Raw genomic sequence first — 18309 nt, 5'->3', positions numbered from 1 at the left:
GAGAACTTGGCCAAATACTATGCTCAGATATTAAGCCTTAGGCATGACCTAGGGCCAAAACCTCTGTTTCCTCCCCAGCTCCCAGTTTTTACACAAAAAAGTCAGTCTGATGCATTTTCATTCTATTTGGTGGATTGACCAGAACCCATGAGCATACTTGAGCAGCTCACATTTCAGCTAGTTTGAAGTAAGACAGACTAAGCAGAAGACTCATTCTCGTGTATTACTACATAGGGTAACATGGAACAAAATATATAGCCCCAGATTCTTCTACCAAACCATTAATATCACATTCATTAAGAAGACTGTTTAACCCACTTAATTTTAGAAGCCTTCAAATAAGGCCTTAAGAGCCTTCAAAAACAGGATTTTGGTAAGGATTCTTACCAAAGGGCACTAAGAATGCAAACATTAACACGGGAAGAATACACAAACTCACAAAAGAAGAATCCACCAAAGGTTAATAAATCACATCTAATTCAGAGTTCACATCTGGTTCTGTCAGTCACTGAACTGGCTACACAGCTAGGATGGTGTCAGGGCAGGTATATATACTACTTCCCCATATTCTCTCTCTTCCCATATCTATTTATGGTGCTTTAGGATGCTGGATCCTATGTCCCAGACACAATGAAGGTGCTCTTACATACAGACATCGATGGCTGACCTAGTCACCTCAGGACACTATTTTCAAAAGGAAGGCCAGGGCATGGTTCATCTCACCTCTGCTTGCAAAGGACATGAGCTGTACCCCTTTGTCTTCTCTGCCTACAATAGCAGCCCAGTGTGACTGGCTCCAATACAGATCTCTGCATACATTCAAATGAAACTGACTGTATTCATTATAGAGAACAATAAACAAAGCTTAAAAAGAGAGTTCAAAGACTGCCTTCAGTTTTCACTTTCTAAGCAACTGAAAAAGACAGCTCTTGCAGCACTAGAGCACTGCAATGCTTGCACACCTCCTCCTGAAACCAGCTTGTGTTCAGCTGAAGTCACCGAACAACTTTCTCAGCAGCAGTTCCAGTTGGAAGCAGACCCCTGTGTTAATTAATTTTTTTAAAGAAGGAAGAGTTTCTCAATCCCCTTTACCAGGAAGATGAAGCTCACTTGTATCATCACATTTAAGGGAGAAATGGAGAAGTGGAGAACAGCGGCAGGAAGGTGGGACATCTGAAGTAACACTATCTCCAGAATAAACACATCAGAGAATAGCCTCCAAGATGTGTGTAAGAGCAGGGGAGATGAACTCCATGACTGACACCAGTCATTTGCACACCCACACAGCGCTGAGCAAAGCAAGAGCATTTTCATCGAATTTTAACAATTACCAACAAAAAAGGGAACCAAATTGTAAGCACTTCATGACAAAGGTAACCTCACTCACTGGATAAAGATCTACCACCAAGATGTGCTGACAATGCACCTCAAGCCACTGAAGCATCTTCCTCCAATGCCTGCTGGGCCAGCTGGATAGACCTCCTGTCTCCACTGGTTCTGGCTGTAAACTCCCAGGTCTCTGGTTAGGTTCACCCAGCACGTACTGACTGAAATGGGCAGGGAAGCCATCATCCAGTCATCTCTGCTAGTAGATCTGAACAGGCAGCAATCCCAGTAGGCACAAATGAAGAGCTCTGAAGAAGCTCTGAGGAAGCTAGTGCATTACCCAGGGGAAGGTAGGACTGTGGCAAGAAACTAATGTCTCTTCCACAATCAGCATACCTTCAAAGCAGCCAGCTGCACCCAGTTTGGTGGGGATAATTAATCTGTTGAAATAACTTCGCCAAAAGCTCCACACCACATTAATTTAGGAATTACATCTCTACTCCTCCAATGCAGAAAGGGTGTCTTCACAACGACTTTGCTATTTCAATCTACAGCACTATGATTTAAGCAGAGCTGTGTCAGAAGTCATGACATATATACCACTTCAACATTGTTGGAGCATTGTGATCATCATCACATTTTACTCACTGCCTGTTAATCCAAAGGGGGAACATTTCTGCTGGCACAATTTGTGAAAGAGTTTATATTTTCCTTAATAAAACACAGGTCTATCATTGATTACACACATGCACATGTTACCATAACATCATAGCAAAATCCAAACTCTCATAGTCATTTTGCGTAAACATTGTGAAACTCATCCCAACCTCGTTTTCACTCTTGAATTTGTTACCTTTGGTAACTGCTTTGTTTGTATTTCAGTGACAGTGTGATACAGCAAAATCCCACAGCGTACTGTGTGAAGAGTATTTTGCAATCTCTCAGAACTGGTTTAATTGCTCTGTTTGCCACAATACTCCACAAGCAACAAAAACAGGTTCATTTTGAACAGAAAAAGGTCTGTCTTTTTCTTTAAATGCTGGTTGGGTCTAAAACATCTCCCAGTCTGAGAAACAGCGTATTTGGGTCTCAGGACACCTCTTCACTGCCTACTTGCCTGCAGCAACCTTTTTTTGCGATATAGTCCACATCTTTTAATTCCAGTGGACATTTGCTTTGAAGACCAGTATGACATATTCTTTCTAGGTTCAGAACAGTCAAGGGAATGTCTGCAGATACACAGCAGCAAGAAGTATGTGGTTGTGGCCATCACTTCCACAGCTGCCATAATTCCAAACTTGCAGCATCTTCAGCAGAGGTGCCTGCCCAGGATGCAGCTCACATGGTAAAATACTGGTGACCAGTAGTTTGACAGCCACTGTGCCAGATTTATTATCATAAATCATGGCCATTACCCAGCATTATGAGGACATTATGAGAACCTGTTTTCTCTGGCTCAAAGCTGCCAGAGAAAGTGCACAGAGGGGTGCCTTCAACTGTAACTGGATCAGTGACATATCTTCATGGAGGAGGAAAAAGGCACAATTTTGGCAACCTCACTAGAAATCATGTTGTTTGTAGGGTTTGACACTGATTTTCAGGTCTGGTGAAAAGAAACAAAGAAAGTTGAAAGTCTAAAGTCAGGCCCTGATCAAGATATTAAAAAAAAAAAAAAAAAAAAGACAAATTCCTTCCACTTTGACATGGAAAATAGTTACCAGAGCTGTTATTTTGCAATAGTGCAAACAACTTATCAGAAAGGAACAGAAGAGCTGTAGCTCTACAAACCCCCCAGGGCACATTTCTTGGGGCAGGCTGAGCCCTCTAATTCATAACTCTTGATAGCCAAGATTCTGGATCAATGAAGAGAAAAACCTAGTATCACATATAAAATAAATAATGTATGTTGGAGTGGGAGTTGTTTCTAATATAGGCCCACGATCATAAATCTCTGCACTTAAATAAGCCCTTCATCATCCTAAAACTTCTCAAGTGGTGAAGTTGACTGAGAGACATCTGGCCTGCTGCTTCTTTGGGCATGTTTATGTATCACTCAGAAGGAGGCTTTCAAGCTCCCAATCCATCTGGTACATACACTGATTATGTGACTTTTGTTAAAGGTCCTCTTCTTCCCCAGCCAGTCAGCTCTGTCCCTTGTGGTTATCCTTATATGAGGAGTTTGCCTTACCATCCAAGAGGAAGAAGCAGTTTCATGCCCCCTGTTCAGAGGCCTTCATTCACCCTCATACGTGCCATGGCAGATGTAATGACATTTTTTTCAGTTCCAATAGAAGCTGGTAAATTCATTTTTGGATAGTTCTCTGCCAGATAATGCACTGTACTACTACTTATGACAATGCTGCTTTTCCTGGGCAGCTGCCTTGCAGCTAGAAGATACTTGCTTCCCCTAGCCAGTCTACTCCACATACCCACTCAATTGTTTTGGATTCCTTAATATAAAAACCAAGTAAGCCTGTTGGTGAAGGGGCATTTTACCAGTAGAGCAGAATAATATCTGAAAATTACTCTTACACCACTGAGCAAAGCTGTTCTTTATAAGACACTCTATAAGCATTGCCATGACCTAGACAGGCTCAATACAAGGAAAACTTCCCAGAACAAACGTATGTACGTACCAGGGACTTTGGCCAAAGCAGATCATGGATGTACATCTTCTCACATTCTTGATGAACAAAACTACACTGTATTCACATCTTTACCACAGACCTGACCTTTCCAGTACTTGTGCAAATGGCAACAATACCACATGTAGCTCTGTTATGAGAGTCAGAACAACCCCATGATGTCTAGGCAAGTCTTGTAAAGTCCCCCTGTAGTAAAATCTCTAAATATAGGGCATCAAACTCCAGAGTTTGAAATAATTTTTACTGATCATTGCCAGCCAAATCTAGAGCATAAAATTACTTTTTTTTTTTCTGTCATGTGGGAAACAATACATATCAGCTTATCTCAGCATATCAAATTTTTAATCTCAAATATAAAGCAGAAGATTCCTCTCAAAGTTATCTGACACTCATCCCCTAAAGCACACAATTTGTAGGTAAATACCTGAAGGAACATAAAGATAATGCACAAACCCCAGGTAAATTACAGACTCCAGTGACTTCAAGTAGGCTTTGGACCAACACAGTCTTTTTCTTACTACATTTCTGCTGTTTTTAGTTTTCTACTACTTCTACCTAGAGTATGTTAGACATCATCACAGAAGATTTTTTAAACTGTATTTATTTAGTTACCTTCCTTTGTATAAAAAATTGGAGACACTTGATTCCTGTCTCAGGTTTGTCCTAAAGTTGTAGAAAGCCTGTTTTCAAGGATTTCAATCCAGTATACCATAGGGTAAATAAAAGTCAGAAATTAATTCTTCTTGATGATTAAAATTTCTTATGAGAGTTAAAGTATAGAAGCCAACCTGAATTTCAGTCACAGAGGAGAAGAAGAAGAACATTTGGGAAAATGCAGCATATCTTCCATCTTTAAGAAACTGTGATCTGTATTCAGCTCAACTAGTGTACAATATTCAAACATGACCTCCAGTCCTACCTAACCAATGATGCTACTCTCTGTCACTGGAGGAAGACAGATCTCATGCTCCGAAGATGTTGCTTTTTTTCAACTAGTAACTGATTTCAAGCCTGAAGTTTAAGATGGCTTAAATAAAGTAGTATGAACCTTATCTTGAAAGCACTTACAGCATGTTTAACAATGATTAACACACAGAGAAACAGATATGGTAACTAGAAACCTGAAAGCCAAAATATGAGCGCTGTCATGACATTCATTCATGCTGGATCCCAGTGACAGCTATACCAACGTGTATTATCCATGCAGCACTGCACTGTGTAGATATATTGGAGCTAGGCTGTCTGGCATGCTCTGCAGGGTGTAGACAGGCTGTATGCACTGACGGGATCACTCTTATGTTAGGCAATTATGTTTTGGTAACACAACAAGAACATGTGAAGTCTTCTCTGTGCCTGGATATGCTCTGTACCCTTCAAGGCTACTAAGAACATGAGAAGCTTTTCTCTCATCAGCAAGCTACTTTCTACATAGCCAAAAAATTATGAGTCTTACGGTATTTTCTTAATGTCAGCCTGAGAAGGAAGGCGTGTTTTCAAGACCAGTTAGCCTAATCAGGCTTTTTTTGGTGCAGAAATAAATCTCCCCACTCTTTTAAATCTATATGCATCTATATGAAGACATCCCAACTTCAATCAGCCAACAGCAGATTTAAAACCTCCCTGACAGCAATTCACCCAATCTTTTAGAAATTTTCTCAGTCCTTAGAAAGTAGTATCTGCTTTGCAATTTCAATTCTTTGTATTGGTTGATGCTGAATCATTGCAATCACAGCAATCCCAGAGAACTCTACTGGACAGACTCCCCTTCTGCAGCTTTGGTCTTTGAAGTTGAATATGTGATAGAAGAAGACAATAAGTAACAGTACCATTGCTGAAAAACAAATTAAGATCAAATCACCACTATGTAATAATCATGACAAACATTTAATCACAGTATAAAAAATTTTATTTAAAAAAAAACATGGAATATATTTCAAGAAGAGCTCAATTGCTATTGACAAAATTAACGAAGATGAAGGGTGCCTCTGCCCTTTCACTCTCTAAGTCCACTCTTAGGGGGTTCCTCTAGGATAAGGAGTAAGGCTTCTCTATGTGATATAAAGAACAGGTATTAGTTAATTCCCCTTGTAGATCAGAGCTCAGCTACTACACAAGGTACTCTCATGCTGAAAATGTACTATTCATTTAGTCTATACATTGCACTAGTATAAAAAAATGCTATTATGAACTGCTTAGTGGACTCTTCAGAGACAGTAACTCCAGTTAATAAAAGAGAACTTCATCTATACATGCCACACAGGATATACAACACTCCTCTTAAGTGGACATGTGCTATACTGCCGAACAGACATGATAGCAAGAATTTGAATCAAAGGTGTATTTTTTTCTCTGAAAAAGTTGCTGGAGGAAAAATACAGTTAAAAATATGTAATTACATTTCCTAAATTTAAATTTTCTGGTAGCTTACATAATTCTTATTTTCTTTGTTGCAATACCATTGGCAAAACAGAGAAACATAAAGGGTGAGGGATGCATTCTGTTAAAAACAGATTCATAGAAGGACAATTTCCCATTCTTCTCTTAACAGTACAGGATCTTTATTACATACCAGGTAGAATTCAAATATATGTGTCTATTGGAATATAACTCTCTTGACCATTTATGATAGATGAAAATACAGAAAAGATAAAATTAGTCCTATTAGTCCAGGATTAACCCTAAATTTCACTTTTCCTATCATTATTGTTTAGACCTGAAATTCCTCTGCATCCCAGCAACACCCATACAAACACTACAGCTCCCCCTAAAACCATATCTACTTGCCATCTGTATTCACAGGTTAAATTTCTGGCAGCAGGCTTTTGCCAGACATCTCAATTTACAGTTTCTGACTTCAATATCATTCCAAGATGCCACACTCCCTTCTTCTTTGTTCAAGTATATCTGCTGCCTATACTGAGGCAGACTGAAAAAGCTAAATCTTAGGCTCAAATCGAGGTCAAAAGCAGCACTTACCCTCCAGGAACCCTGTGGCTTTTGGATAAATATAGCAAGTGTCACAGTTATGTGATTATCATGGGAAACTGTTAACACTATTACCAAAAGCAGAGAAAAGATACAAAACACTTAAAAAATAAAAGCTACTGTGAAACAGATTTTTCATACTTCTAAAACACCATATGGGAAAAATATCATGAGAGTTTATGATTAAGGAAAGTTCAAATAGAGGTTTAACTGACTGTTAAATATAATAACATATTCAGAATATGTATCCTCACACAGAATTAAGGTTCATCACCAACCTTGAGTCAAATTAAGAAGCACTAACCAAAATTGCTACCAGGAAAATGGGTAAAGTGACATATAGATGTTTGATAAAGATAACATTATCATTACTGTCATGTGAGTTAGGGCTTCTGCAACAATTTTTAAGCTAAGCAGACCAGCCTCTTCAGATTCCCTCGAGAAAGACCAATGTCTCCTGACACTAACTCAGAGCATATGCCTACATTTAAGGTTCCCTGGGGTGATTTCAGGTATCTCAAGGGAGACTCCTTAAAATAAACTTTGCCTTGCGAGTACCTTCCAGATGTACACTGCACCAAGAACTATACAAGCATTTAACAAAGAGGCATTCTTTTCTCCTCACTAACAAGCAACACAGGTATAATCTGGCAGAAGAGAGAAATATAATATCACCCCAGAGCACAGTACAATAGGGAAGGCATGAGAATGGCACACTGACAGGAGTCAAAAGCACACAAATTGCAGAAGCATCATCAGTACAACTATTACACTGCTGCAGCATCCTTCTGCCCCTGTCTTACTGCTCAGGATAAAAGGTACTCTGCAGCATCTGTTAGGTGTTTCCATCACCAGAACCTGTCATGTCCACAATAAGCAGAAATGGGATTGGACAATATAATTTGAGCTGTTCCTTCAAGCTTCTCTATAAAGAAACATTTTATTTCTTCCAAATAATTATCAGAGATTTATAACCATCCACGTAAACCAGAAACAGGTAAAATATTTTTAGGACTATGTCCACCACAACAAGAAACATATGTGCCTACTTACAAACGGAGATTATTTTTTTGCATTATAAATAAAGATTCATTTGTGATTATAGTGAAGTATTTAACACTCAGTGTTAAAATGTCAAAAGACATTAAGAAACAACGATGAGGCAGTCTGAATACTGGCTATACAACTACAATACATGAAACAGAAATGACAAAAGAGAAAACTGATGACACTATGGCGGAACAGGCTGAAGCCAAGATTCTACCACTCCACCCTTTCCTGTTTCACACTGGCCTGCAAATCACTCTATATCCTGCCTTTCCTATGGGTTAGGAAGGAGAAACAAAGAACATGGAGAAGGTTTGCTAGCATTTCACAGAGCTGCTTGAAGGACACGGTGGAATTTTAGGAAGAAAGGACATTAGGATGTTAGGACGCTGAGCCAACTCCTCTATACCTGAAGGCAACAACGCAACAGATGACTCAGTTGCTATCACCCACGTAACAGCAGGCCACAAAACCCTGCCCTGCGAGGACTTCAAACATGTTATGAAGAAAAAATTGCCTGAAGACAAAAGTCGCAAATATATCAAGTGCCAACTAACTCTAAAATAAAAAAAAAAATTAAAAATATGTGGTGCCAGTCAGATGCAAATTCTAAAGACCCACTACTCAATCCTACTCTTTTATTAAGTCTACATTGGGGTAGGACCTTGAACCAAATGAAATTGGAATTACATTATATGAGCCACTCCTAAAGAACAAAAAAATTAGAGTCCCTAGCCCTAAGAGATCACTTTAAATTCTGACACAAATCTTTATGTAAGTTTCAAGTGATTTTACATGAAGTGGCAAGCAGCTAATACTACTTAAAGTCAACTTGCAGTGGCATACTTTCACCACATGAGTGATCCTGCACTTACTTTCTTGTGTGCTGATAATTTTTCCATGAAATGACAGCATCAATATAAAGTGCATATTGTATTTTCTTATATGTAAAAAGCAATCTAAACAGAAAAGACAAAAAAATGCATACATAAACACAGAAGGGCCTACTTGCAGACAGCCTCATTTTAACACCTACAGTCTGGAGCAGAACCAATCCTTCAGCATAAAACAGCAAGGGCATGATTCAGTCATCTAAACTCAGAATGTAATGACATTTTGGTGCTCCAGATGGTCCAGTTCAGTAAGACAGTTGTGCAGATCCTGTATCATGCCCACCTAGATACCCCAAGGATGTAAAAGAGTGTCAGATTATGCTTGGCACCCTCGCTAAGATCAATGATCACAGTCAAAGGGGCTGAACCTTAAACTACGTATTTACAAGATACAAACCTAAAATTAGGTGGAACAAACTTGGACCATTATGTTCTATGAATTCACATAAATACCTGAGATCCAACAACAAGGTCCTTCCAGCCAGACACAAGAGGAACGGTTCCATGTCTGGAGATGGAAATTGAGACATAAAATATATGTCCAAGGAAGAATCAATCACACAGATGTTCATCTGTGATACACATACAACACAAAGCAATAGCCCATGTATCTAACTTAGGATTAGCAGACAACAATAGAATTTACACCATTTCACCAGTGATTGGAATGTGGAACAAAACTTTTGTGCCTTTCGTAGAAAGATACAGATAGCTACTGGTATGTGAAAACACAAAAAAATCCACAAGCATCCTGCATCCTCATTTTGGAGAATGAACTTAGCTTCTAAACAAATGATTACAAACAGGGTTGGAAATGCCATGATTGAAGAAATAGGAGACCATGAGAAACTAGCTCTGCATGAAAGGCACCAGGGCCTTTTGCAAAATGCAGAAGGTATTCAAAACTTGTTAAAAATCAAAATCCTTCTGATGCTAAGTACTCCAAGGGTTTTTTCTAATTAGTGGAGAGAAATTACCATCTCCAGACTCAGTTCACCCAACTGCTTAAGAACAGCTGGGTGGACTGTCCTTTGGCATCTTCAGCATCAGTGGACAGACAGTTTCTCCCAAGTATCTAGCTTAAATGACTTAAGGTTCAGTGAAATTATGTGTAACATTGAGTATCAAAAAGAGCTCTTACAAATCCTTACTGCACTTAACTCAGGAACAATCTGTCCTCCATCATCTACAGACAAAACTAAGAAAGAGCAACTGATCTCTCCTCTGCAGCAGAGGACACAATTCATCAACATTTACAGAGGAATTTATCTGACTGCATGAGGATATCTTCGAAGTTATCCACCTCTAACTCTGAGTAACCATTTTAGAATTGTGCACTTCAAGGTACAAGTCTCCTCACCCTGAATTAATACAGGGCAAGCAGCAAAATTAACAATGGTACTTGGTACTACCTAATGGGAAAAGACAAGTGAATACAAAGAAGCTTTCTTTCCAAATAGTAGGAGACCTGTTCCAAGTCACACTGCAAAAAGTGCAATGCCCCCTTCTGCATTAGAGGGGCATACAGGGCTGGCTAGGTTGAACAAACAGCCAAAGTGAAAATACAGAAATAAACCTTTTAGTAAAGAAGCAGTGCTACTTCTGTCACACTTGTCTGCCTTCTGAAATGTTACTCCCAGCTCTCTTCTGCAGACATGAAAAACAACAGACTGTGACAGAAAGACAACATGAAAGACAAAAGCTGTAACAATAATTTGGGGACTAACAGTGTGTAAGATACATAAGACTATCAGAAGCAATAATGAAATGACAGCATCCAGAACAGTCCAGTTTTGAAAAGATCCTCGTTTCAAAAGAAAAAGTATCTCCAGAGGATAGGCTTCCAAAGGCCCTCAAGTCAATTATTAAAATCTAGATTTCTTTTTGATTTCTATATAGGAAAGTAGTAGCACACTTCAGAAGCCAACCCAGGGATTAGTACTCCGCTAGGTAACATTAAATGTGCCTGTACTTTTAGCATAAAGCAGTGTTGATGCTACTTCTATTGCTTTTAGACACACGCTGCATTACAGGCTTTGAACTTACACTGTGAGTATAAATTATTTTAAATAAGAATAAACCTACTGAAATCCTCATGTGAATTTCAACGGTGTTTCTAGCTGTTTAACCACTCATGATGAGATGATAATCCCAGCTCAGTAGTCAGCAAGAATTAAAAAAAAAAAAAACCACTCTAAATGGGATTGGTGTCTTCTCAACCGAGGTATGATCTAACACCACCTCTCTACCTTCACAGACACTTCAGAATTCAGCTTCCCCTTGCAAGTGAAATGATAACCAGAACTCTGTTCTAAGCAAATACTTATGAGCTGCACAACAATCAATCCCCAAATATGAAATTAAATTCTTAAACAGTATGTATATTGTAATTTAACAAAAAGTAGAAACCATATTGAAGAGCTGTAGTAAAAAGGCAAGAGATATCTCTGCAGTTAATTTGAAGTTAAGTGTCAGATCTTATACGCATTTGTACACAAAAAGGAACCAAAACTTTGTGCAACTTTTTTCATTCTTTCTAGAGCATTAAACATTTTATTTAAGCTTCTACACATTATTACTTCCTGCTTCAAAAGCATTTTACATAGAACTAACCTGCATTTTATATGAGCAAGAAAGCTACATGAAATTTTATTAATCCAGTTGAGTATCATGACATACGTATCTGAATCATCAATGGACAGCAAATAAAATTAAACCTAAAAAATCTACTTTAGAAGAAAAAAAAAAATCCCCGTTGCCCTTGTTTCAGCATGGGATCCACTTCAAGCATACAAGATAAAAAACTTTTATTCACTTTTTTTTTTCACAGTATTTTCTGTTTGTTTCTAGTGTTAACAGACTACAGCATAAAAATTCCCTATGACAGTGGTTTTTAACAGTTGAAGGGTATTCCATATCTTAAAGACTCATTATTTCACTATGAACCCATGTAAAGTGGAAGAGAATTAGGATAAGGGGAGATAACACTGCCTCTTCCTGCATAAGCCACAGGTTACGCATCCAGATAAAACCTTCTGCCTGAAGCCCTACCAGTTGTAACCTACCAGATTTTGGGGTTTTTTTAATAGCTAAAAAGAACACAGTACTATCAAAAGAAATAATTTTGTTTAGTCTCCTCCCAGTTTTTCTTCTGGGTACATTGTATGTTTGGGTATCAACTTTAACTAATATGTAACACTGGGGTTCAACACAATAACGAATAAAATTCCTCTAATGAGAATCTTTGTCTCATGGAATCATAAGCAATGGAGAGAAACTGCAGTGGATCTGTTTCACAACGTATCTTGTCATCCACAGATGACATAACAGCATCCATCTTGAAGCACAGTAATAATTTAAGAAAGAAAACAGACGTTACCTCTTTAAACTATAAACTACTGCAGCCAACTGCAAAACCTAGAATTCAGCTGCCTACTGTTCTTGAACATCTGAAATGGTATTTCTGAATAAGAACTCATCTAAGCCAAATTCTGAATCTAGCCAATATTTCATATTTCCCAATAAAGAAGAGCTTCCTATCTGGAAGGCTGAATAGGATGAGTTACACTTTGAGGCCCTGCCTGCATAAAAGCTGAGCTCCTACAGACCAACTCCTTAAGACCAACTCCTGCTAAGCTTCTTAAGCCCTTGAGTTTATCCACCTGCCTGCTCCAGAGCTTTTTCAGAAGTGAAGTTAGGCAGGGTATCTTCAGCCAGGGTGTCACTCATCACCACCTCATCAGTTTCAGAGGCGTTATACCCGTCTGCATCAGCTACAAGTTTACGTGTCACATCTCTCTGCTCACTGAATTAATGCATGTCCCAAAATCTGGAAGTAATGCTAAGAAAACACAGAAGAAGCTCTACCACATCATTAAGACCGTTAGGTGGCCCTGTTCACTTCAATTAAACTAAAAAAATAAAATAGACAGCAAGACTAAAAATCCAAACAGTGAGCTAATTGACCCTACAATATACAGAGAACTGCTTTAAGCATAACAAACCCGAAAGGTTTCAGACAAAAGATCACTGATAAAGAGTAAGAAGAAAGATGTGATCCAGTCCAGCCCACAGAGATAGAACAACTGAAACAAACAACAAACAAATGTTATCTCAACACTGTAATTGCTCATGGACAACAGGCACAACTCCAAGCAAAGATCCTGTCATATGAGGTTACATTAAACTTCCATCCTCCTTAAAGCTAGCATGCTTAATTCACAGAAACAGGGTTTGTAATAAGCCTGGTTCATTATAAACATTATAAAAGCTTTACCTACTTAGTGGTAGACCAGAGGAATGCTGAGAAGCTTGCTGAGGCTCTCAGAGTGGCTCTAAGAAGAACCACCTCTGTGCTTATAATAAACCTTAAGGGTTTATGCCAAGATGAAATCTTAACTTCCACCATGAAATACTCAAAACAGTAATTTTCACTAGAAATGAAACAGGCTGGTGAGCACAGCAAAGTGAAAAGAAAATACCACCATTCAAGTAATTTCTGGCCTGAAAGACCAAGTAGCTGCTAGACTATTTTCATTGCCTTGGAGTGCTTTGGCAGAAGTCTCTCACAAGACTTTTAGCCTTGTTATGAGATATCCTAATGCTGGGATCTTTCAAATAACAAATGAAAACTTTTATGAAAATCAGGATGCAATGCAGTAAGAAAAATTCACAGGAGCAGGAATAAATGAGGGCAGGATTAAAAATCTTAGGAAGAAAATCGGAATTAGTTACAACTCAAAAATAAGACTGGCAAAAATTTTTTTCCTTTTTTTTTTTGGCTCACAGCTCTTCTCTCTGTACGAGAAGAGATATGCTGACTTTGCAGTCAAAAATCAGTTTTTATTACTTTTTATTTCCACGTGCACACTGGTGTCTGAAGAGCTGTAACAACTAAACTGGTTTAATATTTGGCTAATGCACCATGCACTCAGCAAATTCTACCAATAAGTCATTTCAGAAATCACACCCTGGTACATTATAAATGTTTTCTGACTACTCATTTAATAGTTCTCAAGTACTTCAGTCTTAACCATTGATTCAGAGCTAAGCAGAAGAGGCACAAGTAGATTTCAAAATTCCTTGAAAATGCCCTTGCAAGGCATATGGCTAAAAGGGAAAAATACCATTCAACTTACAAGTACAAAGTTTGAAACTTCAGTACCAAAAAGAAGAATACCATACTTAGTGGATCACTTATAAAATCAGGATGGATTATGTGTACATATTTATACATGTACTGAGTGCCCTGCAAAACAAAACATGGGGAAGTCAGGCTACAGAAAGTTTGCTGTACTTCAAAAACCAAATTATTAGTACAAAAGTCTCACATCTGGTTGAAAAACTAAGGAATAAATAAATATAGTGAAATCAACTCCTAAAAATTTAAGAGTAAGAAGGATGACTTTTTATTATTATGTATTACTTAAAAAGGTACAGGTGCTGTAAGAAAATACTTAGAAATACAAGTGTTAATCAAGTCTTAACTGAATTGTTAATTAAAGCAATTTTACCAAAGAATTGCTGCAGTATAAATATAAGTCTATTCCCTCCTTGAACATACTGCTCCCGTAATAGGTTTTATTTATGGCATATAATTTCTCAGAAACTTTCTACAGAAATCAGGAAATTCATGAGCCAATTGCCACGAGCAGAACATATGGATCAGAGTAACTCATTGTCAACATAACTCAGTGACATAAGCCATTTGCTGTGACTTCTGCAGAGAGAGAGACTGAACTGATAACCATAGAGCGATTTTAATTTGAAACCTTTATCGCCTATTCAATTTAAATAAATCCTTTTAAGGGGAAAAAATAGGTCATGCAGTCCTTTTGCTTGTTTCTACACTGACATTACAGGCTTGACTCAATTGTCCATACTCAGGTGTGCCTGGCCACCTGAGAGGCCCTTGATGAGGCCAAGGGATCATTAAAGGACAGTAAAAGCACAGGACCTTAGGAAGGTCTGCATCTGTCCTGAATAGAAAACCGGGTAACAGGCCATCTCAAAAGGCACTAGATACCTATGTGGGGCAATCTGAACAGAGCTTCTACACCAGACTGCACTCTATTGTTGGATGCCCAAACCCACACAGATGCACCTTCAGGCAAGCATGGGGTTGAGTGCCAAGCACCCACTACTGTCAGTGGACTCTAGAGAGCTACTAAATTTATTCTACAGTCAACACTTAAATCTTGTCATATGAGCAGCTCCCCTGATTCCTCTGACTCTACACACAAATCTTCCATTGATAGTCAAACATGACACTCGGCTCCCCCTACAGACACCTGAACCCAGATACCCAATTAACAAGCCAAAGTCCATCCTAAAACTAGATGGGATGATTACCAATATAGGAACCACAGCTGGGCCCACATAACTTGAGGCAAGTAGGCTCAACGAAGTATTTCTAGATCAATAATCATTGTAGCATCTTTCATGGTCAATAGGCCAATGCCTTCAGAGCCCGATTCAGTTAAACGCTTGATTTTGAATAAGACTTATCCAAGCTACTCATATCCTCCAAAGCATATAGGAGCATACTCAATTTCTCTTAATGATGGCTGCAGCTAACTTATACAGCCATATGTTCATGCTGTCATTAGCTTTATTCCTTCTTCTGTCATGTTCGTGTATTGTTCATTTTCTTCTTCTTTCCTAGTGAGGTATAAACCTTAATATCCTCCCTTAATCACCTTCTTCAACTACACTTAATACAATCTTAATGAGACCCCAGATGATAAGAAAGTAAGAAAAGTGCTGTCTGGTATTTATTTAAAATAAAAGTCAGCACACAGAGAACTCTCTAAGTTCACCAGCAATGATCAGCCGTCAGATGGATTCCAGTACCCAAGATCACCAAGAGGGCAACAAAACAGTACTACAGTCAAGTTACAGCTCTTCTTGGTGGGTGCTATACTTAGCAAAGTTCTGACACTGCATCAGATGTTGACAAATAGGTCTTTAAAGATTTATAGCCCCATGATAATTCTGACTTTACAAAAAATGAAAAGCACCTTTTTTCAAACCTCAACAGATATACCAATAGTGAAGTTAGCACCAATATTTCTTTGTCAGGAGATACTCTATTTTAAGCCCTGGATGAAAACTGACAAGTTAGAACAAGTTGTGCAGGAGAAAAGATGGATAACAAAGGAGGCAAATACTTTAAAAACCGCATGATCAGAAACGAAAAAATGCCATCGTTTGTCAGCATTTATGTAATGAAGGAAGACTTGCATACATATGAAGAAACTCCACATCTGCCATGTGTGAAGCCTGCAAAATTGTGAAAACCCCAAAGAGGAGTGAAACACCAGACCAAAAATGCCAACCTTCTAATAACAAAATTAACTCAGTAATATTACCTTGCTCCAATCTAAAGCATAGGGAACGTTTTGCAGCTTCTATCTCAGGAGTTGGATGATCCAGAACACGTCTGCACCACTGCAGAGGACTCAGTGATTTCTCTTGAGGAGTGCGAGTCTTGGTAGGCAAGACGTACAACCTTAACCAAAACACACAGAAGTATCAGCAAGATACGCAATACTGTGAAGTTTGCTCTTGTATGCTCACTTTCCTATTAGATCACTAATAATTTATAACATCCAAAGCCCTGCAAGAGGATATCAAATTAAAAGAAATATATCCTGAAGTAGAAGAGTTTACATCAGTTTTCTTTCTTCCCTCCTCAGAAAAATAGGTGGCAAAATATCAACTCTACAGCTCTGGCATGTCCAAGCAAACTTCAAGTACATTTCACATTAAAATCTCCTATCTAATCACTACCATTGTCTGAATTTCAGCACTGCCCAAAGTTCAAATGTATCAGGTGCTGTACAAACACCAAAGGTGCTCTTGCTTTTCCCTATACTTATATTTACTGGAGATTTATTTATAATTTCAGCATCTGAGTTTATCTTCACACAGATGACCCAGATGTTGTTCAAGTCATATTTGTAATGATTAAAAACCATTTGAAGAGAAACACTGAAAATCTATTTTCAACATTCAACACCAGGAGAAAAGGAAAAAAAAAGCACATATGCAAAAAAAAGGTAGCGTATGTGCATTATTCTCAGACAAGAGTTGGCAACTGATCAGTTGCACATTAGGAAACCAGGTTTCAAAGCAGATTTCATGGGAGAATTCTTGAGGCTGAGATCTAGGTTGCTGCTGTCACCCTGGCAGATTAGCAGGCACAGCAGATGCCAACTCACCTGGGAGAGTGCTTATCTTCCAGGGAGCAAATTATTCTTGTCTGCTGGACAAGACTCTGACTCGCAGCTCCCTGGCCCGACCACCTCCGAGACATGAGGCTAGGGACACCCAGAGCCAGATTCTCAAGGCACCAGAAGAACACCCGACACTCTTTAAAAGGATCTGGCCTGCACAAAGGGGGAGTGAAAGGCAAGACTAAAAACTAAACAGGATTTTGCCCCTCAAGGGGTCACTAACAGGTAGCAGCAGCCTTTCACCTTCACAGTTTTGGCTCAAGAGCTACCCAAGACCCAGCAGAGCACCCCTTCTCCAGTGTCTGCTCCATGGAGTTCTTTGCCTTTGAAGTCAATCAGCACTGTCTATCCAGTTCACAAGAAACAAATATCCCCACTGCGATTGCTATCTCTCAGCAATCCCAGCAGAGATCAACTATTGAATTGCTCGGAGGAGAGCACTCATTTCCCCAGACTTCCTGCAGTGCCTGACCACACGTTTAAAAAATGACACTGAGAAAACCAAAAAGCAAAGCAAAGCTTTCAGGTTTCCTGTTAACCTGCAGAAGTGCTTCAAAAGCTGAACATCTGACTGATGATCAGACCTTCCTGTAAAAAGCTGAACACTACAAAGTAGTCTGACAAGGTTGGTTGGTTTTGGGGTTTTTTGTAACTGCAGTCAAAAATAAAGAACAAAACAAAACGCAAGCAAAACACAAAACCCCAAAGGTACTTAAGGCCTAAAATTACTAATCAAGAACTAGGATAGGCACTGAAGACTTTGGCTTTCCAGGTAGCAGTTTGCTTTAAAGACTGAGATTACAAAAAAGCCCCAAGCAACTGGCATCACATGCCTGACCTTTCATACACAATGACAGATTTATCCTTCAACTAAAAACATTCAACAACAACTCACTCCTAGTGCAATAGATTTGTTAATAAATCCCTGTCATGAAATTCTGCCTGTGGACACATACATACATATGTGACATAAAGGTAAGTTCTGGCACCCAAATCTAGGATTGCTCACAGGGAGGAAATCAAATTGGAAATTTCACTATGGCACATAATGCAACAATGACTGACAACCACCTTAAAATGTAAGCAAGGAAAACATTTTGTTTAAAAAGACATCAAACAAATTTGATATTCCTTAATGCTTGGAAAGCTAAAAGTTAGAATCAATATAAAATCTGA

General features: G+C 38.7%; 1 protein-coding gene across 1 annotated transcript in view; it reads right to left on the bottom strand.

Annotated features, from left to right (window-relative positions):
- The window catches only part of SLAIN1 (SLAIN motif family member 1), a 45732-nt gene that overhangs the window by 25230 nt on the left and 2193 nt on the right, over positions 1-18309 (bottom strand). Inside the window, 1 exon segment of the mRNA XM_068182408.1 lies at positions 16267-16406. Within this exon segment, the coding sequence (XP_068038509.1) occupies positions 16267-16406 (140 nt within the window).

Source organism: Anomalospiza imberbis, chromosome 2 (assembly GCF_031753505.1).
Source record: "Anomalospiza imberbis isolate Cuckoo-Finch-1a 21T00152 chromosome 2, ASM3175350v1, whole genome shotgun sequence".
Classification (NCBI taxonomy): Eukaryota; Metazoa; Chordata; class Aves; order Passeriformes; family Viduidae; genus Anomalospiza; species Anomalospiza imberbis.
This window is presented reverse-complemented; position numbering and strand designations above follow the sequence as displayed.